Genomic DNA, 26,149 nt, shown 5'->3' on the forward strand with positions numbered 1-26,149 from the left:
TTTTACTGCTGGTCCGCGGCTACCCTCCTCCCTTTACCCTCAACAGCCTGGGACGCCCACACAACCCAGTAGAGGGCAGGAGGACTCGCATGGAGATGCTTTTGAACATTTCCCAAATTTTCCACATGACCACGTATTTCTTTTCGAATCAGAAAGCACAACTGCACATCAGAAGGTGTGTGCAGCTGGGGGAAACACAGGGGGCCAACCAGCCTCCTCCCTTGCACGCTCTGCTCCAGCAGCCTCTGGGGTATCCCTGGCTTCTGCCAATGAGCCGTGTGGGCCGCCTGAGTCCCCTCCAGATCATTCCACCTGCTCTGGAATCAGGAGGCCAGACTGGTGAGAAATTCTGGCTAACAATGCCATTGTTAGTTTTTTCAAAACCATCAGTTTAATTCTCAAAGAAAGACTCTGTATAGTAAATGTAACTCTTAAGATATTATGATACAAGCTGGCTGCAGTGGCTCACGCCTGTAATCCCATCACTTTGGGAGGCCAAGGCGGGTGGATCACCTGAGGTCAGGAGTGTGTAACCAGCCTGGCCAACATGATGAAACCCTGTCTCTACTAAAAATAAAAAAATTAGCTGGGGTGGTAATCTCAGCTACTCAAAAGGCTGAAGCAGGAGAATTGCTTGAACCAGGGAGGTGGAGGTTACAGTGAGCCAAGATCACGCCACTGCACTCCAGCCTGGGTGACAGAGTAAGACTCCACCTCAAAAAATAAACAAAAAACAGAAGACAATACACCAAAATATGGGAGCTGCTTCTGGGCTTCAAGGTTATGAGTAATTTGTATCTTTATGTGTTCTACATATTCCAAGTTTTCTATGATATGCATAAAATACTTATACAAGGGTATCATTACAAAAAACACCTTGTGACACCCACTTTCGTCTTTCCCTGAGACACGGAAACTTCGGGAAGCACACTGCCCCACGGCACCAGGGACAGCCACTTCCCTTGCGCAGGACAACGTCCTAACTGAGCACCCGTGGCCTGAGCTGCATCCCTTTCCTCCCCTGCCTCTCTGTTTGAAAGAGATGATCTTTGAGGGGTCAGCCTGCCTCCTCCCAAAGTGAGCACACCTGCCCAGGTCTGCGTGGGCCCACAGCCCCTCAGCTGGTCCGCCCAGACCGGATGGACGTCAGCTCAGGGGCATGGGCCGCTCTGACTGCAAGTCACATCACAGTGTCCAGCTTTGCCTCAGGGAAACTGCCTCTCAGCTGAACCCAGGATCGACGTCTCCATTTGGATCAGAACCCAGCAGGGAAGCAGGATGTATAGTTACCACTTGGAGACACCAACACAAGCCAAACAGAATGAAAATGGCTTGGTCTGTTAAATATCCCATGTTAGGTCCAGAAACAGTGTCTAAAATGACAAGGCCACCAGCAAAACAGAAACTGAAATTTCCCAACAGCATCACCGGCATTAGGTTTGGTAAGATTTTAGTTGTTCAGTTAGCAAGCAGCATTACAAACTGCTCAACCCTCCAGAGGCTGTTCTTTTTTTTATTTTTTTTGAGACGGAGTCTCGCTCTGTCGCCCAGGCTGGAGTGCAGTGGCTGGATCTCAGCTCACTGCAAGCTCCGCCTCCCGGGTTCACGCCATTCTCCTGCCTCAGCCTCCCGAGTAACTGGGACTACAGGTGCCCGCCACCGCGCCTGGCTAGTTTTTTGTATTTTTTAGTGGAGACAGGGTTTCACCACGTTAGCCAGGATGGTCTTGATCTCCCGACCTCGTGATCCGCCCGTCTCAGCCTCCCAAAGTGCTGGGATTACAGGCTTGAGCCACCGCGCCCAGCCTCCAGAGGCTGTTCTAAGCCTCAGGCAGACCCACCCTTTCTGTCCGCCAAGCACCGGCGAAGCAGCTTCACAGCCTCCCGCCGGCCCTGCTTTGCGGCGAGGACCAGCCAGTCCACAGCAGTGCAGCTGTTGAGTTCTTCATCCGTGTCGCCGGCCAACTGCAGGTAGTGCTTCCCCACCTGCAAGACAGATGCCAGTCAGCCTCCAGCTTCTCAGACCCTCTCCCACCCCATGCTCCCAGCCAGCCCACCTCCTTTCACCCACTTCCCTTTGTCACCCAGGCCAGGAAGGAAGGGGCGGAAATGGGGTTACACCAGGCATGTCCACTAGGCTAGGCCCTACTGAGCCTCCGGCCACTCGCTCCTCCTCAAAACAAGGTGAGGAAGGTGTGGCCACCCCATCCACATAGTGAAGGCGTCATCACGGGCTCCGACTGGTACAGGCTCTCTTCCTTGAGTTGCTCCTGCCTGCCAAGGCTTACCATCAGTGCATGGAAATCAGAACCATGACTGGGTCCTTTACACCTCTCAAAACAGTCAGGGGACCACAGAAAGCCAGGGATGGAGAGGCCAGCTAGCCAGGGGTTGGCACTGGCCCCCTGCCTGCTTTTGCAAATAAAGTTTTATTGAAATACAACCATAACCACTCATTTGCATGTTGTCCATGCTGCTTTTATGTGCTCCACAGCAAAGCTGAGCAACACGAGAAATTGTGCGGAGTCCAGAATATTCACTATCTGGCCCTTTGCAAAAAAAAAAAAATCCCTGCTAAAATGGTTCAATCTTCTCATTCTACAGATGGAAAAAGTGAGGCCCAGGGCACAGAGAGCCCATAAAAGGGCTCACTACGCTCCCCCAGCCTCCAAATGCCTGGGCAAATGGATGTCGGAGGAACTTTTAAATACAATATGGCTGTGAGGTCAGGAAATAATTTTATTTATTTATTTTTAAGATGGAATCTCACTGTGTTGCCCAGGCTGGAGCGCAGTGGTGCGATCTCAGCTCACTGCAACCTCCACCTCTTGGGTTCAAGTGATTTTCCTGTCTCAGCCTCCTGAATAGCTGGGAGTACAGGTATGCACCACCACGTCTGGCTAATTTTTGTATTTGTAGTAGAGACACGGTTTCACCATGTTGGCCAGGCTGGTCACGAACTCCTGACCTCAGGTGATCCACCCGCCTCGGCCTCCCAAAGTGCTGGGATTACAGGTGTGAGCTGCCACGCCTGGCCAGAAATTCTTCATTTATAGTTTTGCATCGAAGCTTTTCTCCTCTTTAGGGAGAAGAGGGGGCGGGAAACTGCTCAGGATAACTGTGGTCACCTGCTTGAGTCCTGTGCAAGGGGACAGAGTGAGGTGGGAAGAACTTGCCTCCACAGAGGACACAGGACCCCCAGCTACCTCCTGTCTCAGCCTGCTGCTGGCTTCTCTCCTTACCGTAATTCAAAATTCAAAATTCAAAATCATTGTATTTCTGTCTGTCTACTTGGGTTTTTTGGGTCTACTTCTTCCACTAACCTGTCACCCATGAAGACAGGGCCACATCACGTCCCCAGCACTGGCACAAAGCCCAGCCCGTGGCTGATGCTGAGTTAACGGTCACTGCTCTGAGGGCCCTGCGCACACAGCTAAAAGCCAGGTGAAAGGCCAGTCAGGGAGACAAGAGTGTGCAGCATACACAGTGTATGTTGGGGGGTGGCACAGAGCAGGCAGCTGCAAGAAGTCAGGAGGCCATCCTGGAGGAGGTGATGCCCAAGATGAGGTGTGAGCTGGACAAAAGGGGGAAAAGCGCTGCTCCCCAGAGGGGTGCCAGGAGGAACACTGGCACAGTGAACATGGGCACCCGACCAACATGGGGCTCAAGCGGGGTAGGGTGCATCATGCTGGCTCCTGACCCCAGTCTCAGGCACCGACACTTCTCTGTGGGTTGTGGAGCTCATGGCCAGGCCCGTTGTGCTGGGGGCAGCGTCCTGAAGTCCCCGCCGGCACTGCAGTCCTCACCTCAGTCTGTGCCTTGGGGTCCCCGGCCTTGGCCCTCTCCAGGATTTCTTCAAAGGGGATTTCCACGTCTCCTTTTGTAGGCCCTTTAACACAGAAGAAACAAACACACATGTCACAAAGCCAACTTTGTCGCTTGTCAGAAGGACGGAGGGGACGGCAGGAGGCTCTTCAGATCTGCTGCTGCTCATCACCTTCAAATCCAGGCCAGGAGTACAGAGAGACACAGACACAGAGAGGGAAGATGCCCAGAAAGTCACTGTTTGCCTTCCGATCACAAGCAGCCCCGAGCGAGGTGAGCAAACTCTACGCGGGGGGGGTGGTTCAACAGCAATTCGAAGCTCTTGGGGTGGGAGGCACGGGATGCAGGGGAGCACAGAGCCAAGTCCCACCATCATGCCCCTTGGCTGAGGCCTGCTCCAGCTGGGGCTCTAGAAAGATCCAAGGACTCAAGTTTGACAGCCCATGACCTAAGGAATACAAAGAACCTGCATCCAAAGCCCAGCACCCCAACAGATCAAGTTCATGTTTTCCATGATCGTACCAACATAAAACATATTTTTTTGGAGATTATAATCAGTGTATATACATCTTGATATTACCTTTTCCTTCTTAAGAGTGAACGCCTTAGCCTGTTCGAGCTGTTATAACAAAAATATTAATACCATAGACCAACCCTGGTGGCTTACAAACATCAGAAACGTATTCCTTTCAATTCTGGAGACTGGGAAGTCCAAGATCACAGTGCTGCAGACTCCGTGTCTACCGAGGGCCTGTGTTTTGGTTCCGGTCTCCTGGCTGCGTCCTCACAGGGTGGAAGGGGCAAGGGAGCTCTCTGAGGTTTCTTTTACAGCGGCACTAATTCCACCGTAAAGCCATTGCTCACGATTCATCACCTCCTAACACCATCGGACTGGGGGTGAGGATCTCAGCACATGAATCTGGGAGAGACACAAACTTTCAGTCCACAGCAGTGGATTGTCCTCCGGTTTCCCATGATGCGCTGCAGTCAGTTCACCGTTTGGGTGGCTCCTAGATCTGTCAAGGAGACATAGTCTGGTTACTGGGCCTCTCCGCTCCTCTCCATCAGGTCCGTAGGTTGCTTCCGATAACCTCTTGTTTTCTACAGTGGTGCCATGAACCGTTTCTTTTCTTTTGGGAAGTCATTTTCCTAGCACAGGTTCTCCAGTTGAATTATTAGACCAAGGGTCCAAACATCAACTACAGTTCGTGCTGTATGTTACTTCCTAAGAAGTTATCTGAATGTATAAAAGCATCACGCAGTCTTACCCATTTCACCCAAGTGTGCTGACAGTGGGACAGGCTGCATGGTTCCCAGTAACACCACACCTAGGACCAGCCTTTCTGGTCCAATTCTCCCAGGGCCTTCCCAGAACCATCCCATGCCAGGCTCTGAACCGGCTCTGCAGCACCAAATGCTGCCTGGCCACTGCCTTCAGAGGACCCAGGTGTACAGGAGACAGGACTCCAGTGGGAGACAGCATGGGACGTGGCCAGGTGCAAAAGCAGAGAGGAGGGGTCACACCCAGTTTGCAGAGGGCAGAGGGAGGCTGGGACAACTCAAAGTTGTAGGCGGCAGGTGAGGCCCTCACAGGTGAAGTTGTGTGGGTGAGACACACATTTGCAGAAGGGAAGAATTAGATGGATTCTTTACAAGCTCTTGTGGTCAGGCAGATGCACTCCAGCCCTCTGGATGGGCAACTTGCCAACACAAAGGCCCCTATCCCTGGATGCCCCTGTCCCTGGATACCCCTCTCCCTCGATGCCGCTTTCCCTGGACACCACCCTCCCTGGTCGCCCCCCTCCCTGGTCGCCCCCCTCCCTGGACGACCCCTCCTTGAATGTCCCTCTCCCTGGACGCCCCTCTTCCTGGACGTAACTCTCCCTGGACGCAACTCTTGCACAGAGTTTCGGGCTCAGCTTCCTTGCTGGGGTCCTCAAGGACGTTGCTCAGAGATGGCATCAGGTCCCGCAGGGCAGCCCTTTTGGACACCACCCTCCCCAGAGTCCCGAGACCTTGATGCTCCCTGAATCCAACAAGGGTAATTCTCACTCCTTGCTGCCGTTGCCCCGCGAGCCCCCCCGGCGTGCTTTCTGGTTGCAGGCTCACGATTCCTAGAGGAACTGCAGACACAGAGCCTGCAGGCATCAAGGCCGTGGGCCCACACAGCAGTGTGAGCGATCACAATGACACAGACCCACGTGTGGATCCACGCTCAACAGTAAGGTGCTGTGTGACCTGGTGCAGGTCACATCACTGCTCCGAAGCAGCTTCCATCTGATTGTTAATATCAATCTGACAGGATGGTTTATGATGAAAAGAGATGCTTTGCAGCGAGTGGTCCAGAGTTGCTGTTCACAAGAGGAGGCTTTCTCTTCCCTCCCCACTTCCCTAGGACACCCCAGGGCCGTTGCTGTGCTTCCCACCACAATGCCAGCACCTCTCGCGAATTCAAATCTCTTTACTTGACGAAGTTCACAGGCCATATTATTCTTCCCTTTAAAAAAAAAATCAAAACATGGAAGGTCCAAGCCTGTGTGGTGGTCTAAAAAGATTCTTCCAGTCCGTAATTAATTTTTCACAGAAGTTATTCATAGCCTGACATTTCTTTTTTCTTTTTACTTTTTTTTTTTTTTTTTTTTTGAGATACAGTCTCGCTGTGTCACCCAGGCTGGAGTGCAGTGGTGCAATCTCAGCTCACTGCAAGCTCTGCCTCCCGGGTTCATGCCATTCTCCTGCCTCAGCCTCCCGAGTAGCTGGGACTACAGGCGCCTATCACCATGCCCGGCTACTTTTTTGTATTTTTAGTAGAGACGGGGTTTCACCATGTTAGCCAGGATGCTCTCAATCTCCTGATCTTGTGATCCACCCGCCTCGGCCTCCCAAAGTGCTGGGATTACAGGCGTGAGCCACCGTGCCCGGCCAATAGCTTTCAAGACATCTTCCCAATATATAGAATCTTTTTTTTTTTTTTTTTTTTGAGACGCAGTCTCACTCTCATCGCCCAGGCTGTAGTGCAGTGGTGTGATGTTGGCTCATTGCAACCTCTGCCTCTCGGGTTCAAGCGATTCTTCTGCCTCAGCCTCCTGAGTAGCTGGGAAAACAGGCGGCCGCCACCGCGCCCGGCTAAGTTTTTTGTATTTTAGTAGAGACGGGGTTTCACCATGTTGGCCAGCTGGTCTCGAACTACTCATCTCCGATGATCCGCCTGCCTCAGCCTCCCAAAGTGCTGGGATTACAGGTGTGAGCCACTGCGCCCGGCCCAGAATCTTAATGAGATGGACAGACACCCTCTTCGTTATTCCAGTTTCCATGTGGCAGTGGTGGGCTTGTCCTGAAGACCAATTAGCTTAGTCCATGAAGCAGGAGCCTTCATGGGCTCAAAGGCAAATCCCAGCATGCTCACTGCTCAGTGCCAGAAAGACCACCCCCAGAAGCCGGCTGCATCAGTGTGGACCACCAAGACCCATGAAACACACGTTTTTCTGTGTGCTTGACCTCCGTTCCTTGCTTTTTCTGATGACCACACCTTGATGCCCCTTTTGGGGAACCCCCCCCCACTCTCATGGTCTGGGTGGCACTGCCCCATCCCCTGTGCTGCACAGAAGGCCTGCACCCCCACCTGGCCAATCAGAGTTGCCAGGTCATCTCCCTGACTACAGCACCTGGTTCGGGGATGGACACGGCCCAACAGCGTTTGTGCTAGAACTGCTGGGAAATGGGCTTTCCCCTTCTGCTGATCTTGGCACGTGGATGCCAGCTTGAACTGTGGAAGGTCACCCTGTGGGCAGAGCCCCTGAGACAGAGGCAGCACAGGAAAGCAGAGTGGAATGGGGGCGGGGCAAGTACTTCCTGATGACATCACCTGAGCCCCCGGATCCAGTCATGCCTGAAGCAAACTACTCTAGGCTCTACAGATCCATGGACTCATCAATCCCTTGCTCCTCTACTTTTTTGGCTTGTGTCAACTTCCATTGAGATTTTGTCACTTGAAACTAAAAGGGTCCTGAATCTAATTCATTCTTTGAAAGTCTGCCTATTAATCACAAAACAGCAGTGGGATCAGAGCTGGATATCACGGGCAGGTCTCCTTCCCTCTGTGAGGTTCCATGGAGAACACCCTTCACCTTTTTAATTATTTGTCATGCACAGGCCCTATGGATTTGAGAGATTCATGGATGCCACGCGGAATCAGCCAATGACCCTCACCTTCTTAGGCACTATCTAGGGCCTCCTCCAGGATGCGCCCCTTCCCAGCACAGCCCACTGCCATTTCTTGCTGGAACCTGGGTCATCATCCATCGTCTATCACAGGTTCCGCCAGCCTTCGTGGATGCCATCTATGTCCATGGGTCTCACCCATCTTGCCCCCAGCTTCCACTACGGCGCTGGACGGTACACAGTGAGCAGATGTGGGGAGGAACAACGGGGATCCCAGGAGGGAGCCACTGCAAACAGGGCCTGCAGCTGCCCTCTCTCCTCCCCAAATCCTAGCATAGTCCAGGACACAGCACCTGCCTGGCTGAGCAGCTGAACTGCCAAGCTCAACTCCCTGACTTAAACAGATATTCTGCAGAAACAGAAAAGGATGGAGAGAAGGCTTCTTCCCAAACACAGAACATCAAATCCACCCAAGGGGCAGTGGCTGGGGCCTCTCTCCCCAAACAGCTGGCTCCAAACGTGCACAAAATTCTCCCAGAGTGGGCTGGGAGCAGGGCAGCTGGCTTCCACTTTCACATTACTGATGCATCCAGACATGCTTCTATAGTGTTTAAAAAATTTTGGATGTATGTCAAACGCTCTTAAGAGTACAATCTTAGGCATGTAGTAAATACATACAATGTAACCCTCCCATCTCTAAGGGTGCTGCTGCCCTCTCCCTGCCTCACTGGTCCTGGGCAAGCCCTTGACCTCCACGATCTCTCTGCTCCTCTCGTGACGACCACAACAAGGGGCTGTGCCAAAGGGAAAGGTGGAAAGAACAGAGGATGTGCTGTGTGCTGTCATCATCCCTGTGCCAGAGACAGGGCACAGGGTGGTGGCCTCGCACTACCGGGGCATCCCCCACATGGGGAAGCTAGGGTCACCCTGCACCACAGGCATCCCGTCAGCCTCTGGGACACTGACCATGGTTCGCGTGAATGAACAGGCTGAATGGTCCTCAGCCCTCTCTTCCCAGGGCTGGCTGAGCTCTGAGGTGGGAACAGGGCAGACAGTGGCCTGGAGGCCCTGGCAGGGAGGGCACCCTTCTAACAGGCCCTGCCCAGGGGCGTTGGACTGGGCCATCACTGACCCAGTGGACCTTTCCTGAGCAATGGCCAAACGCCAGTCTGGGGTGCCAGGAGCCGAGGGCACCAAACTGAGAGGCAGGACTCCTGAGCTCACCACAGCCCGCCCTGGGCCAGGCGAGAACGAGCACGTCCACCCATGAGGGTTGGGGCTGGGTACACGACTGTAGACTTCACTCGCGGTGGGAGGCTTCCTGGAGGTGATGTCTGAGGCTTGGAGCACAAGTAAGACAGGCACACTGCCAAGTTCCCAGAAGACTGAGCCTCACCAGATCCTGCGGCCAGTCCTCACAGTGTGGTATGGGGGCTCAGCAGGAACACAGCAATCAGATGGGCCAGGTCAGGATACAGAACAGACATGACAGCTGCTTCCTAAATAATCAAGGGCAGGTGCCCCAGCAGCCGGCACAGCCCCGAGCAGCACCTCCTGCTGTGCCTGTCCCCAGGGTAGCGGGGGCTCCGCACACTCCACATCTGCGTCAGAGCCCCAGCCCCTCCTGGGCCCCGATCTAAGACTAACCTCGCACCCCGCTGGGAAACCCCCAGGACCCTACCTCCTGCTGTGCCACCACCGTCCACCTGGCAGCCCCAGCCAGAAACCTAGAGGCCACCCTGGCTTTCTCCCCTCCCTGTCTACCTGTCCCTCAGCCTTCCTGTGGCCTGGTTACTCCTCTCTCTGCTCCACCTCCTACCTGGTCTTTAATGTAAACAATCCATCTGACAGCTGAGGCCCACTCACAATAATCCCCTCTCCCTTCCCTGACCCTCGGGGCCCTGCTTGGCCTGGCTGACCTCTTGACACCATGGCCAATTCCTCATGGGTCTTGGGTGCCCTCTGCTGGGCTCCCTCTCTGCCCAGGGTGCCCTCAGTGTAGGAGCTGGGGTGCCTGCTTTCCCCACGCCCGAAGGCCCTTCTTTGTCCCTCACTCAGCGGCTCTGGCTGGCAGTGCAGCCTCGGTCAGCATTGGTGGGTGCTTCCCGGTGGGGTGCACCTCCTCCCCAGGGCTCCTGCTCCTGTCCATATCTGTGTCCCTGTGGCTGCCAAAGCAATCCCCCTATCCCCCATGGTTGGAAGGCCTGGCAGATTCAGCAGGCATGTGGGCTGGCCGCCCACTGGGGTCAACAGAAAGGGCATATGACTGCCCCAGAGTCTCATAGTGAGCTGGGCCACCTCATAGGAGGGTGGGCCCCCGGTCAAGGTGGTGGCAGCACTGCTGTAGAGACTTGTAGAGACAAGACTGCTGCTCAGAGACGGAGTGGCAGGTACGGCTTGGAGAGCTCCCGCATCTCGCCTCCTTCCTCCCCCACCAACCCCGGGCCGTGTCCTACCAGTAGACCTGTGAATGACCAAGGCAGCAAGAGAGCTAAGGGCCGCACAGTGGGAAGGGGTGGGGCCTTGGCTGGTGCCCAGGAGGCCTGAGTGCCCACCAGAGCCACATGCTTAGCACACACTTAGCACAGGCTAAGCACATGATAGCCACAGCACGCCCAGCCTGAAGCTTTCCTTCCTCCCACCTGCACCAGGCCAGTCCCTCTGTGTGTCTGAGCCTGCCCTTTAGCCCCAGGGCTAAACAGAACAGGCCCAGAACAGACTTTCTGCCAGGGCGTGGACTCGCACAGCAGTGTCATGGTGGCTGAGTGGCTTGGTGTCAACTCTAGGTCTCTGTGCCTGCTGGATCACCTAGGACCAGGTGTGACCAGCCCAGCTTTATTCTCTTGTTGAGCAGAACAACAGGTTCCCCCAGGGCTGAACACAACACTGGGGTGATCACAGGACTCACCACAGCTACCTGTGAAGAAACGGCCCCCCGCCCAACAGCTCTGGGGCAGCCATGGATAGGCAGGTGCTGGCCGTGGCCCACTGGCACATCACTTGGGCTGCTGTCAAAAACCAGAACAGACACCACTTCTCAGCACACAGGCATCCACACTCCACACAGGACAGTTTCCCCTCTCAGGGCTGCCATGAGGTGTCACGCCCCGGCACAGGGACACCCAAGAGCCCCACAGCTCCCTGCGGTCTCCTTTCTAGCCTGAGTCGCTGTTTGTCTTTACCTGTCTGGGCCCGGGAGCCCCTGAGTTTCTAAGCCCTGACCCACCGGCAGTGGTTCCCCAGGTGGCAAGTGACTTGCCAAGGCCACAGGGCCAGGACGGGACGGAAGTGTGGGGCTCCAGCCCAGGGAAGTTGCTGAAGCAGCCCCGCCCCAACCCTGCTGAACGGAGGGCTGAGAAGGGGTCAGTTCCTCAGGGAGGCAGCCAGAGAAGGGCGACCCCAAGGCTGCTCTTCTCCTGTTTCCCAAGTGTACAGGACAAGGAGCAGCTCAGATGGGCCTCCGATGGTGCCTCCTCCAGGCAGTCTTCCTGATGCCCTGAAGAGTGACCAGGCTCTCCTGGAGGGCCCCTAGGGGACTGCAATGTGGGCTGTCCCCCGCGCTGCGCTTAGCCCCCAGAATGTAGTTCCTTGTTCACTCCTGTCTCCCATATTGCTCAGGGCTCCTGGAGGGCAGGCCTGAGCCTTCACTCCTGTCACCAGGGCCTGGCCAGGCACTGGTCTAGGGACAGGCCAACCTGCTCTGTGCACTTCTGAGCCTGTGACATGGGGATCCCTGGGCACAGCTGACCTGAGGTCCATAGTGAGCACAGGCTCCAGGGTATGTTCAAATCTGCCCTCCACCCTTCACCAGCCACAGGACGCCGGGTCATCTGCTTAAGCCCTCTATCCTTCGGTTTCCCATCTGAAAAATGGGGCAGCAGCACAGCCTGTCTCCCAAGGCTGGTAAAGAAGCAAGTGGGCTAATGCCCTAAAAAGATGCCTGGCTCAGGGAGTTTCAGTTAAATAGCCACCCTTGTTGTCACCTGTTGGTATGTTAACTGATGCTCACCCATCTATGTTGGCTGGACGGGGGAGCCAAATAACAGACTCTCACAGCAGCTGCTACTGGCAGGGACGCTGGGCACTGCCCTCCCTGTGGCCATTGGGCATGCAGGGCCAGGCCTGCTGTGGCCACATCAGTGACAGTGACTGGGAGACGGGACTCCCACTGCCCCCAGCTACAGGTCCAGTGTTGGGGTCTGGGCTCTCAGGCAGCGCCCAGGGCTTGCTCTTCACCACCCCCCCACTGGAGACAGAAGCCAAACAAACCACAGCTGCTTCCTGACTCTTCTTATCTGAAACACACACAGTCTTGGACTCTGTCCCTTGCAGGCTGTTCTTATTACCCAGATTGAAACCAAGCTTCCCAGCCCTGGTCTCTGTTCCCCCGAAGCCATGAGGCTGGGCCCAAATCCCGGGGTCAGGCCCTTGTCCACCCAGAGGCCTCCAAAACGAAGCGGAGGGGCACAGTGATCTTTTAAGGAGATGCAAAGACAAACAGGACCCAGGGCTGTGGTGAGATTCTGAGGGTGCGTCCAGCAAGAGCGGTACATGGGAGTCTCAGTGCACTGCGACCACAGCAGGGAGGCCCCACGGCCCTGCCAGTGAGGTGACTGGAACAAGAAGGAAACCTGGGCCACTCGAGCGCCTCGTCTCTCACCCGCTGGGTCACTTGGCAAGTCACCTAGACTTAGTGCCTGAGTTTCCCCTCTCAGGACGGCCATGAGGAGTCCTGCTCTGGCACATGGACAAGGCTGGTGTACACAGCAGGAACTCACCATGGATCTGGGGCTTCTGCATGGGCAGAAGGGGCAGTGATGAGCTGGGACTGAGCCCCCCTGGCAGTGGCCTCTCTAGCAAAAGTGGAGGCTGACCGAGGCCTGAGTGAGCTGGAGAAGGTGCCCAGGGGCCAGACTCCTCTGGCTTACACCCACCACCCTCACACCGCCACCTGGGAACCAATAAGCCTGTCAGCTCTGCCTGTGAACACCCAGGGCCTCAGTCAGCTCTGCCTGTGAACACCCAGGGCCTCGGTCAGCTCTGCCTGTGAACACCCAGGACCTCAGTCAGCTCTGCTCTGAACACCCAGGGCCTCAGTCAGCTCTGCTCTGAACACCCAGGGCCTCACTCAGCTCTGCCTGTGAACACCCAGGGCCTCGGTCAGCTCTGCCTGTGAACACCCAGGGCCTTATCTCTGCCTGTGAACACCCAGGGCCCCAGCATCCCGCCTCAGGATGGAGGTGAAGGATGCCCGTCCCTTACAAGTCTCCCTCAGGGAGAGGAGAAACTCAGCACCAAGGGCTTCGCCCGCATGTGGCCTCACTCCCGACAGTGTGGCTGTCACCTCTGGCCTGCCACCCTAGTTGGTTACAGAGGGCCCGTGAATTTACTCCACACGTTTGGATGCTGTTGCAAACGGAAGCTGTGAAGTGCTGCAGAGGCCCTGGGAAGAGAAGGACTGCAGAGGGGTGGGGGCACCAGCACCACCTCGAGTGGGTGCCACAGAGGTGACAGGTGCAAGGCTCGAGGAGGTGGGTAGCCCCAGCGGACGGATGCCTGTGCACAGCATGGGAGCTGCACAATGCTGAATTGCAGGGGACCTGGAGGGGGGACCTTCCAGGGGTGGCTGGACCCCGTTCCCACCCAGCTATCCCTGAACAGCCCCAACCTGGGCTTCCCGGCCTGCCCCCTTACCGGTGCCATCTGCTCTCTCCCGGCTCCGGGTGTGCTGGGCGTGGGGCTCAGCGGGGGCTGCTGCGTCTCTAACACCAGGGCCAGGGCCAGCCTGGGGTCCGGTGGCTCGGGGCCTTTCGCTCCTCTCCTGCTCCAACGAGGCTGTGGCATTGAGTCGGGAACGCGCCTGGGGCTGCGGTGCTGGTGGGGGCTGTGGGCAGGAGGGGCCCAGCGGAGCAGTGTCGGAGTCCATCCTGCCTGAAGAAAAGTCAGGGTCAGGCCCACCCAGCACCGGCAGAGCCCGCTCGGGCACTTAGTGTCTGCTGGAGATGGAAAAGCACAGGGAGGCAGGCAGGAGCTGCCAGACACTCCATACAGGATCTTGTGAACACTCAGCACAGCCCCCATGGGCCAGCCCTGCTTCCAGGGTGGAAACCGCGGGAGGACACTCACCCATGTGACTCTACAGACGGCACGGCACTTACAATCCCAGACCGGCAAGTGCCGAGGCCTGGAGTCCTTGCCTCACTGGGCATGAGCCACACAACCCTGACCTTCCCTCATTCAAGAAATGGGGATGACGAGAGCAACACCCAGACACCACCCATGTGGAGCCCGGCTGCAGGGGGCTGAATTGGGCCCCACATCATGTGTCCACCAATGTCTGTGAACATGCACTTATTTGGAAAAACAGGTCTTTGAAGACGTACTTAAGGATCTTAAAATGAGATCAGCCTGGAGTAGGGAAGCCCTGGCTCCAATAGTTGATGGCCTATAGGAAGAGGAGGGTAACAGAGCCATGTGGAGATGGGTGACAGCGGGCAAGGAGCAGGAGGACCACTGGCCACTGCCAGAAGCTGGACAGAGGCGAGGAACTGAGCCTCCCTCAGAGCCTCCGGGAGGGACCCACCCTGCTCACACTTTGACTTCAGACTTCTGCCTCCAGAACCATCACAGAACAAACCTCTGTTGTTTTAAGCCACCAAGTTTCCAGTAGTTTCTTACGGAAGCCCTAGGAAACTACGACGCTGGTACTGAGTAAAGTTAAGTAAATATGAGAGGACAAGGGAGCTGGGGAGGGGAGAAGAGGGCTGGGGAGGGGAGAAGAGGGCTGGAGAGGGGAAAAGAGGGCAGGGGAGAGAAGAGGGGGAGCCAAGCTGGTGGAGCCGGGATTCATACCCAGCTCTGCCGCTCCACAGCCCCCACCCCAGGCCCAAGCCATGGCACCGAAGTCACAGGACTGATGCCCCAGAAATCAACACACGTAGTAAAAAGCAAACTAGGCAAACAGTGCGGTGGGGGCATCAGAAGAGACTAGAGTGCACAGAGATCCTGTGACCCGTGTCACGCCGGAGCAAGGGCTTTATTTTATTCAACAGAGGCCCTCACACGCTGCTTAGCAACATGGAAAAACACCACCATCCCTGTAATGAAGGACAACCACTGGCCACAGACACACAGCTGAAAGCGTTGCAGGATCCTGAGCCCCGGGACCCGGATGGGGCCCTGGGTGAGAGGCGTTAGGGGTGGGATGCAAACCCCTGACGCTGTTGGACCTTGTACCTGCCGTGTGAGGCAGTGGAAACTCTTCCTCAGATTCCCAAATGACCCTCCCAAGCTCAGGGCCACAGCCATCCTCTGAGGGGCAGAGCAGGGAGAGGCTGGTAAGCAGAGAATCTCGCTCCCAGCCCCAAGCTGCCGCGGCGCTGTGCTCCTGGTTCTGTGCCCACCAGCTGTGTGGTCCTGAGCAGCCCACATCCCTCTCTGCACCTCAGCCTCCTCATCTGAAAATGGGGACAGAGCAACTGTGAGGACCAGTGAGACCAGTCACCATGGGTGGCACGAGGGAGTCCCCCGGCCACCTCTGAACACCCAGTGCTTGGCACGGAGCCAGGTTCCAGGAGGTGCCCAGAGGTCACTTTTGGGGGCAGCCATGACTGGAAGAGTCAGGAGTGGCCCCAGGCTCCCATACACAACAATTTCTGCTCCATTCCCAGCTGCAAATGGGTCCTAAAGATCAGATCCGTGCCGCTCAAGAACTCTGCATATGTCAGTCCACACGGTCCTCCCTTACAGGGACTGAGCCCTCAGCTTAAAACATCCCCCAGGTGCAAACCATGCATGGTCAAGCTTGGGAGCCTGCTCTATCCTGTTTCCAAGTTCCAAGCTCCCGGGAACTGGCACCTTCCACAAAAGCAGTCATTTAACTGCACGTGCAGACCTAAGTGCCCCCTTAGTCAGCTGTGGCAGAGAAATACAGGATTGCAAGTGGAACCCACACGCTGTGGACAAACAGAACCACGGTCCTGCAGGCCACCGGACCACCTGAGACGGTGAAGTCAGGTCTTCAAATGACACATGGCCATGTCTACCTTCTCTCCCATGGTTCCCACTGCCCCCAAGTCAGGTGCCACTTTCTCAGAGAGGGAGGGCACCTTTACTGAGGCCTGACCTATGCCAGGGCATCTCTGCCATTAAGACCAATGGCTCTGTTCTCGGTACTTGTCTTTTCTCATGAGTTCCTTGCATGGACCTGGAAGGTAGATCCTATTGTCATCCCAGAGTTATAGATGGGGAAATGTTTTATCCTTCAACCTCACCCCACTTCAGACAGGAACCCAGGTGCAGGGAGCGGAGGGACCTGCTCAAGGTCAAACAGCTGCAGGTACCAGAGCTGAAAATCAAATCCAGACCTGCCCAATTCTAACGCTTCTGCAGGCTCATTTCTGAAAACAATGACGCTGAACACCGACCGCCACTGCATCCTCTCTCCCTGGGCCCAATCACCGCAAAACGCTGGCTACCCTTCAACATCAGTGCACAAACACTGACCTCCACACTTCCCTCTCCGCAGGGCCCTCTTCCTGGAGTGCCTTCCTACCCCTCCCCCAGCCTAGACCCTAAGCACCCTTCAAGTCAAGAGCTCCAGCGACACCTCCTTTGTGGGAGCTTCCAAGCTATGTCTCTTCTGAGTCCTTGTCTTCCTCACCTGCTCAGGTAAACATACAGCACTCAGGTGATCACCTCTCCATCAGAGCCCTCCCTCTGCTAGAAGTTACAGCCGGAAGCAACACGGCGTGGGGTCGGTTACCCTTACTAGGGGCCACAGGACCTCACTGTGTCTGTTTCTCTACATGTAAAACGGGGATAGCACCTCCCACATAGGGGTGCTATGGGGATGATGCGTATGATGGAAGAGAAAGCAAACTATTGGGCATTTAAAAAAACCCTAAGCCATTACACCCAGGTGCTAAACAAAGGCATGTTCAGTTGGAAAACACTTCGTAAAAGGAATTTCAGGAAAACAGATTCTAGCTAGCCTATGTACCATGTCACACTGCAGTTAAAAAAAAAAAAAAAAAAAAAAAAAAACAGTTTAAAGTAAAATCTCTGGTTAGTAAGAATGGATGAATACAGGGGGATTAATTTTCAGGTTCCCTGAGGGTTGGCCAAGTCTGGTTTGGATCAAAGGGCTTGTTATTTCAAAACCAGCAAACCCGATCATGGTTGGTCCCAGGGACAATGAAGATCAGAAAAGATCTCCTGGTGGAAGGACCTGCTGTCTGGTCCCTCCCTGAGTCTTCCTGAGTGTGACAGCCACTGTGAGCCCTGAGGGCAGGGGCTGCGGCTTATCCACTCAGAAGACCTGCTGCCTTGCCTGGCATATGTTAAGCACTTAATGTATGTCGGCAGAAGCCTGAAGTAGCCTGGCCTAGGGCAGGAGCACCATCCAGGCAATAATGCTGTGGGACCTTAGCAAGTCCCTCCCCCAGATCCCAGCATCCAGGCGTCCCCAGCTACATCTACTCTGTACCCCCAGATCCCTACCTGCACGGTGGGGTGCTCAGCCTCAACTCCCCACTGGTGACCACAGTAATGGCTTAGAAGCCGTCACTGTGTAAGATCCACAAAAGCAAAGTTGCTAGCATTCTTTCCCCATGAGCACTGAGGTGTATTTTTATCCCATCCAAACATAAGGAGTTCAGCGGAGAGGCCGCCACCCGGAGAGGGCTGCAGGGATCATGCATCCACTCAGACCCACAGCAGAATGACCACATGTGGCCTTCTGCCCTAAAGGCTCTGGCCCTCACCCAGGCCACCCCCATTCTGTTCTCTCTGCGGGGGCAACCCCACCTCCCAAGCCAGCGCCTCAGAAACAGCCCCCGTGGGAAGCCGAGGTGATATTCACGCTCTCTCTGATCAGTGCTTCCGCCTCCAGGATGCCAGTCCAGGGGAGCCACTGGAGATGCCCTCGGGGGTCACACACAATGTCTGTCACGTGGCACTTTCAGCACTGTCCAGAAAGGGGCTGGTTATAAAATCTACACTCCTCCATACGGTGCAATGCTGTGCTGTGCAGCTGGTAAATGTGACCTCGTACATGAACATTTCGAGACAAGGAAAAGGTCGCCATAACACTGTTAAGGCAGGATTTAAAGCATTAGCCAGAGAAGATATTAGCAAGAGTCTGTTTCGGATGAAAACAAAATGTATCTGCAAAAAAAATGGAAGAAAATGCCCCCTAAAAAAGATACTTGCTGTCTCTGGGTAAAGATTATGCATGGTTTCATTTTATTCTTCTTTTAAACATATTTCCCTAGTTTTCTATAATGAGTGTGTAATGTTTTTGAAATTAAAGCAAATGTTCTTTTAAAACCCATCTGTGACCAAGCCCTAAGGGAGCAGGCCCAGGAGGTCCCGGCCCTGGGATGTCTGCTCTGGCATGGCCTGACCCAGGCCCCTGGCACAGTGCTGCTCCTCAAGACAAGGGCACAAAGCCCTTGATGGATCCCAGGTACCTATTTTTGCTCAGAGTATTAAGGGCCAAACCAAGGAACATTCCAGCTCTATCCAATGTGGCACACTGACAGAACACAGAGGGATTTGAATTGGGACTGCCCAAGCAGCAATCATGACAGCCATAGTGGCCAATCCCCCACCACACACCTGGCACCGGCTCCAGGCCTGGCCTGGATGGGCAGCAGGTGTGGACTGAGTGTAGGTCCATCTTGTGCCAGGCACTGTGCTTGGCCCCCCTGACCTAGAGAAGTCTCGTCCAGGGCCAGCATTGGAACAGCTTCATCTAGATGGGAAGGGTAACACCTAAACAGATACCCACAAAGACGGCACAGAAAGGGGCCCTCATTCCACTGTGGGAAGAGGCAGGCCAGAAATCCTGCAGGAAGCCTCAGCTGAGCCTTCTGAACAAGCAGGCAGGAGCCAGGCAAAGTGGGAGGTGGCTGGGCATTCCAGCAGGGGGTGTGCCCAGGAGTGGAGGCAGCAGAGGGACAGTGAGCCGGCCTTGTGGCCAGGAACATGCAGGTGGCTGGGAAGTGACTGCTGGGGAGAGGACACAGGAGGGAGAGGCTGAGTGAGCAGCGAGGCAGGTCCCTGAGGGCCCGAAGGAATGCTGGCTCAGGAGGCGGACTTGACCCGATAGCCCAGAGGGAAGTGGCAGCTGAAGAACCAGCAGGGCTGTGTGGAGCCAGGCCTGGATTGGGACCAGGGAGGAGCCTGGGGGCCATCCAGGGAGAGGCGAGGGTCCTGAACCAGGGCAGGCATCCGAGTGAGGCTCAGGAGCCAGGAGAGACAAGAGAGAACCAACTGGGAGTGAGGAATGAAGGGCACAGGCGGTGGTCTGGTTTGCGGCTGGGGCTGGCTGGCTGCAGTGGTACCACTTCTGGAGGTAGGGCCGTGGGAGGGGAGGGGAGCATGTAGGCATAAAGCTCCTGACCTATTATGATTCTTACTGCCACCGTCATGAATGAGTGTTTGGGGTCTGGCAGTGCAGACATCGCTGGGGGTTGAGACTGAGCTGGGGTCTCCTCTGTGACCAGCCCCAGAAGCCTGTCCAGCCCTGGTCTGGGATGGGCAGGGCAGGCCTAAGTCAGAGACACCCTCCATGCTCTTCCATCCTGGGGAAGAAGGTGAGATGGGGTCTCCCAGCAAACTTTCCCTGTGTCTGCGAAGGGAGGAGGACAAAGGAGCAGGCAGGGAAAGAGGTTGAATACAACGGAGCGTCCGTGGGAACCAGAGACCGTTCGAGACAGAAGTAAACAGGTGGGGACAGTGGCAAAGGTGGCCTCTGAGCTTCTTGTGGTCTCCCTACCCTGCTGCAGAGAATGCGCAGCCAGCACACGGGGTACCCAGGGCACAGCTCCTTGAGTGATGGATGCTGGCAGAAGAGAAGGCCCTTTACAAACTGCAAAGCCCTGGGCCAAATGCCAGGGGTCATCGTCCAAGGTGAGGAGAGGCCAGGCTGCTTCTGGAGAGATGGGGCAGAGGCCTCACACCAGATTCTGCCCTGATCAGCTTCATGGTCCTGGGCTGGCACCAAACCCTGCTGAGCCTCAGCTTCCTGGGGTGCCAAATGGGGACTATAACTTCTCCACCTAAGGCTATTGAGAGGGTTAAATCTGGGTGGAGGAGGGGGTTTGCACAAATGCGACTTCCTTGGAATTCATAACATCAACTACTAAGTGGGTGAGAGGCCAGGGCGCCATCACATCCAAAAGGGTTGGGCAGGATTCTCCAGAAAGTTTTCGTTGATCAAATAAAAAAACTAATGATCCAGAGGGTGGAGTTCATACGAGGCAGGGTCCAGGGGCCGCCACTGAACACCCTCAACTCTCTACTGAGGGACCCGGAGAGGGAGAGGAACTGCCACGGTGCTCCTAAGTGGGCTGTGGGGATTCAGAGTGACCCCTAAGCTGCCCCTCGGGCGGGCGGGTCCCCCTGGGGGACTGAACTCCCCTTCCCCCCACAACACCTCACGGGGGTCCAGGCGCGTTCTAGCGACCGGGCGGGCACCGAGGGCGGCCGTGGGACCCGGGACCGCGGGGGAGGGGCATGACGGGGCAACTCGGGGGCGGGGAGGATGGCGCGGGGCGCGGGGAGGGGGCCTGCTCACCGGCCGCTCCGCCTCTCGGGCCTGCTGTCCCGCCCGCCGCGGGGTTCCAGGCGACAGCGCGCGGGGGCCCGGGGCGCGCCCCCCGAGTAACCCGTTCGGGCCCGGGACAGGGGTCGCCTTGCGCGTTGCAGAGCCGGCGGGATCCGCGGCCCTCCAACTTCGGGGACCTTGCCGGGACTTTGGGACCAGCCACTCATCAGCTTGGAAGGGGAAACTGAGGCCCGAAGCGGGCAGTGCCTCAGGGCTCTTGCCCGCCTCCTGCGCGCCACCGCGCCACGGCCCCAGCCCCGAAGTACTCACCGGCCCGTGAGTGGGCCGCACGCGGCGCCGCGACGCCCTGGGGTCTCTGGGCCGGCAGTAAAGTTGTTCGGGAGCAGCAGAACACAGCAAAATCGGCAGAGCGACTGCCGCGGCGGAGCAAACTGCACTGGCTGCTGAATAGCCGGCTAGCGCTGCCCTCGGCACGAGGGGGCGGGGAAGGGGCGGGGCCTTCGGCCGCCCTCCACTCCAGACGCGGTCCCCCGGATGCGGCGCCAGCTCGGCCTGCTGAGTGGCCGGTGCAACCGCCAATCACACCACAACTCCGCCAATCAGAGTGCGCCTCGCCGAGCTGCTGCCCGGCACTCCCCCTGCGCTGTTGGGCCCGAGGGGCCAGAGGGCGGGTCTGGCTCGCCCACAGCGAAAGTTTCCGAGCGGACTCGGGCCCCGGCCCCGCCCCGGCCACAGAACGTCCAGTTGCTTAGAGAGGCCGCTTGCCGTCTCCTGTAACAGGTGGTTTGGACCCGTGGAGGCGGCTGCGGCCACCTTTCATCCACCACTCCGGGCTCAGCGGCCCCAACTGCAGATTCATTACATTTGCTGTTGCAATATTAACACACGTCTTGAGCGCCTATTCCGGCGCTGCAAGAGCGTCTAAGGGCTCCCCTAATAACAGCAGCAGAGATGGAAAAATGGGGCCTGTTTGAAACGTGTGTCTGCAGCCAAGTGCCGCTTTCAGTGTACAGAATCAAATGCAATGTAGCAAGCTTTTCACACGGTGACTGTGGGATTCCTTTAAAGTGTGTGTTAGCCCAGGGAGTGAGCAAGGCTCCGGCAGTTTGGAGACCCTCTCCTTTGGTTCCTGTCTGGGAGGCGTGGTTTGGAGATGAGAGGCCCTCGGGCATGTGAGACCCTGCCTGCTCTGTCTCTGGTCCCCACAGCCAACTTGAGATACCTGTCCTAGTTATCACAGCAGAAACTGCGGCTCGGAGTGACTGTTGGAGATAGTACTTACCAACATGTTGGGAGCAGATATTCCAGATGGCTTTGGAGATGAGTTCTGAACACACTACTTTGCAGGACTTTTGTCAAAGCGGCATAGTTCATGTCAGTCACTTCATTTGATTCTCCAGCTGCCCCCACTGCCCACCCTCGATCCCCAATGTTCACCTGTGACACTGTGAGGCTCGCAGAGGAAGGAGGAAACCTGCCGTGAGCCTCGCCTGCTCTGTCCAGGTTGGCTTAGGGGCTTTCACAACTTTCACGGGCCCCCCTGGTAACCCAAGGAGGCAGGTGGCATTGGGCCCATTTTTATTGATGTGAAAATTGAGGCTCAGACATAGTTATTTGCCCAAAGTCTTGAAGATGTCTTTCCACCTTATCATACACTAACTGTAGAAAATTTGGAGAATTACTAAAAGTAGAAAGGAGAAAAAAATCACTCAAAGATGATTACTGTTGACATTTTGAGACTGATGCACATTTAAGAAAATAATAAATATTAATGTGAACACACAATCACAGAGAGGCTGACGCACTTCACAAACCCTTTGCAGGGGCTCCTTAAGCAGAGAGAAGAGGATAGATTGAAGAGTTCCTCCTGTGGAGGTCTAAGGGAAGAGAGAAAGTGCAACAAAAATCTGCAAGACAGCTTAGGGAGTCTCCATCAGAACACAGCAACACGGAACATACGCCACGGAGCTGGAGACTGAAAAAGCAACAGGCAAATTCAGAAAGAGAAGAGTGGAGGTAAGGACAAATGAGCAAACTGGAAGATAATGTGGAGTAAATGCTGCATGATATAGAGGAAAAGCACTTGAAAATCATCAGTACAAAAAGCAGAGACTGGAAAGACAGTTCCAGGAGGTGTATTACGCAAAGGATAGGTACTGCAGGAAGAGCTATAGGGGAAACAGAGGTTAGCAAAGTGCCAGGAGAAAGTGTCCCTGGGAATCCCAGATGCCAAGGAAAAAGAGAGGGTATTGCAGAGTTCCAGAAAGAACAGGTCACATCTAAGGGGAGGAAAGTTGAAGTGGTTCCTAGGGGACTTTGGAGCAATGTCCAGGGACTCTGATTATAGGATCAAGGATCCTTACCGTCCTTACCGTGGCTACTACAAGATTCATCTGTCTGGACAAAAGAAAGAAAATATCCAATGTGGCAGGACAGAGAAAGGACCCCAGCCATGTCCCCTTTTAGAGGAAGATATTCAGAGTTCCCCCGTCACCGAGACAGTTCAATCACAGTAGAGATTTCAAGATAGAGCAAACGCTCAGAACAGGAAGTGGTGTTGAGCAATGACCCTTGCAAAATATACAGTATGGCTAATCCACATGTGCCTGTGATTTTGTAACTAGCAATGTCACATAAGGATTCTTAAAACATAAGCTACATGCTGCAAGAGAAAGTTGTATTAGCCTGGAACTAAAAAAAAAAAAAGAAGAAGAAAATAGAATCTTATCATGGAGAAGTCAGAATATTTTAAGATCACATTTGGTTGAGGGGAGAAGGAGGAAGTAAAAGGATCTGATTTGGTGAGTGGGGAAGGAAAGCCTTTTGGTAGTGGAGGGGGGGCTTCATTACCATTTACTTTTAATACATTAGCAGGGGAAGATTGGTTTAATTATGACTCTCAGGAATTGGAAAGTAGCAACTCACGGGAAAGAAGCAGAGTAGAACTCCTGAATTACTAGGTAGAAGTTGGGGGAGGGATGGAGGGAGAGTAAGGAAGCAAAATTAAGGGGGAAAAGTAAATACTAGCAAGAACAATAAGCTTAATGACAGTAAACATGAGATAAAATAAATAAAGCCATGGCTACCAGACTTCATAACACAGGTGAATGGGCTGAATTTCCCATCCAAAGTCTGTAAGATTGGGGCATAAACTAAAGTCCAGTTAAGCGCTATTTACAAGAAACACACCAAAAATATTGAGAAATAGAAGCTCACAGCAGACATTTGCAAAATGGCAAATTACTATTGATAAGGAAGACTGCGTGGTGGAAAGCATTCACGGGAACAGAGTGGTATTATGTAAGGGTGCCAGGCACAATCCACAGAGATTTCATTGTCATGAATCTGAATGAGCCAGAAAATCTAGTAGCCACACACTTAAAGCAGTAACTGCTAGAAATACTAGAACTCATTAAAACACAGCTCTGGTGGGAGAAAGAGCCAGCTGTTCAATGCTGTCTCTTCTAGGACGCCTGTCCTTGTTCCACCAAGAGCTGAGCCCTGCGTGTTTCTGTTGAGTATTGAATGAATGAATGGATGGATGGATGGATGAATGAGTCACCTATGCCAGGACTTCATACAAGCTCTTTCTTGCCCACAGGACAGTGTCCAAACTCTTTAACCTGACATCCAAATATGCCCCCCACAATTCAGTCCTTTGATGTCTGCCCATGATTTTCAGACTCTGCATTCAAGTTCTTGCTCCACTTCCTTCCCTACACCTATTTAAAACCTACTTCCATTTACTCAACAAACGTTTACTGACTTTTGGCCGGGCGTGGTGGCTCATGCCTGTAATCCTAGCCCTTTGGTGGGCCAAGGTTAGTGGATCACTTGAGGTCAGCAGTTTGAGACCAGCCCGGCCAACGTGGTGAAACCCCATCCCTACTAAAAATACAAAAAAAATTAGCCGGGCGTCATGGCGCATGCCTGTAATCCCCGCTACACAGGAGGCTGAGGCAAGAGAATCGCTTGAACCCAAGAAGCGGAAGTAGCGATGAGCCGAGATCACACCACTGCACTCCAGCCTGGGCAACAGAGTGAGACTCCGTCTCAAAAATAATAACAATAATAATCATAATAAAATAAATACAAATAAAAAAAATGTTTAGTGACATCCTGCCTGTTGCAGGCATTGGGCTACATGCCAAGTACTCAAAGGAAATGAAGACAGAGGCTTGGTGAGTTATCATCTGAAAGACAGCAGAGTTTGGGGGTTTACAGGCTATTGGGGTACCAGGCCCCCAACAAGATCACTTCCTGGAGCCTGTGAATGGCACCTTATTTAGAAAAGGGTTTTTGCAGGTGTGATTAAATAAGGATTTTGAGAAGGGGCCATTAGCCTGGCCGATCTCCTTGCAGGAGAGAGGCAGACAGAGATTCGGCCACACACAGAGAAGTTGATGTGGACATGGAGCAGAGAGAGGTTCCAAGACGTGGGCATTGAAGATAGGAGTTCTGTGGCCACAAGTGAAGGGATGCGGGCAGTCCCTGGACTCTGGAAGAGCAGGGAACAGATTCTCCTTGATTTTTGCCCAGTGATACTGATTTCAGACTTCCAGCCTCCAGAACTGTGGCGGAATCCATTTCTGTGGTTTAAACTACCCAGTTGTGGCAATGAGTTTTTAGCCCACTGAGTTAATGAGATAAAAACAACATGGGACAGGCATGGTGGCTCACACCTGTAATCCCAGCACTTTGGGAGGCCTAGGGGGGTGGATCACCTGAGATCGGGAGTTCAAGACCAGCCTGACCAACATAGTGAAACCCCATCCCTACTAAAAATACAAAATTAGCCAGACTTGGTGGCGCATGCCTGTAATCCCAACTACTGGGGAGGCTGAGGTTGCAGTGAGCCGAGATCATGCCATCACACTCTATCCTGGACAACAAGAGTGAAACTTCATCACAAAAAACAAACAAACAAACAAACAACAACAACAAAAAAACATGTGGCGCTGGCTGGGTGTGGTGGCTCACACCTGTCATCCCAGCACTTCAGGAGGCCAAGCCCCAGGGATTGCTTGAGCCCAGAAGTTCAAGATCAGCCTAGGCCAGGCGCGGTGGCTCAAGCCTGTAATCTCAGCACTTTGGGAGGCCGAGATGGGCGGATCACGAGGTCCGGAGATCGAGACCATCCTAGCTAACACGGTGAAACCCCGTCTCTACTAAAAAAAATACAAAAAACTAGCCTGGTGAGGTGGCGGGCGCCTGTAGTCCCAGCTGCTCCGGAGGCTGAGGCAGGAGAATGGCTTGAACCCGGGAGGCGGAGCTTGCAGTGAGCCGAGATCGCGCCACTGCACTCCAGCCTAGGCGACAGAGCGAGACTCCATCTCAAAAAAAAAAAAAAAAGATCAGCCTAGGCAACATGGCAAAAACCCATCTCCACAAGAGAATTTAAAAATCAGCCAGATGTGGTGGCATGTGCCTGTAGTCCCAGCTACTCAGGAAGCTGAAGCGAGAAGATTGCTTGAACTGGGGAGTTCGAGGCTGCAGTGAGCCAAGATTGCACCACTGCACTCCAGCCTGGGCATCAGAGTGAGACCTTGTCTCAAAAGAAAAGAAAGGAGAAGAGATAAGAAAAGAGCAG

General features: G+C 54.6%; 1 protein-coding gene across 3 annotated transcripts in view; it reads right to left on the reverse strand.

The window, feature by feature from the left end:
- WFS1 (wolframin ER transmembrane glycoprotein) overlaps positions 1 to 21,572 on the reverse strand; it is a 34,327-nt gene extending 12,755 nt beyond the window's left edge. For 2 of the 3 annotated variants that reach the window (XM_025385904.1, XM_025385903.1), the window contains exons 1-4: positions 20,869 to 21,572; positions 13,680 to 13,916; positions 3,806 to 3,888; positions 1,841 to 1,985 (exon numbers count right to left, since the gene is read on the reverse strand). In XM_025385904.1, the coding sequence (XP_025241689.1) occupies positions 1,841 to 1,985; positions 3,806 to 3,888; positions 13,680 to 13,911 (460 nt within the window). In that variant the 5' untranslated portion in view covers positions 13,912 to 13,916; positions 20,869 to 21,572. The remainder of the gene's footprint in view (positions 1 to 1,840; positions 1,986 to 3,805; positions 3,889 to 13,679; positions 13,917 to 20,868) is intronic. The other variant, XM_025385905.1, reaches the window with a different exon arrangement.
- Between the last annotated feature and the right edge of the window lie 4,577 nt (positions 21,573 to 26,149).

Source organism: Theropithecus gelada, chromosome 5 (assembly GCF_003255815.1).
Source record: "Theropithecus gelada isolate Dixy chromosome 5, Tgel_1.0, whole genome shotgun sequence".
NCBI classification, from domain to species: Eukaryota; Metazoa; Chordata; class Mammalia; order Primates; family Cercopithecidae; genus Theropithecus; species Theropithecus gelada.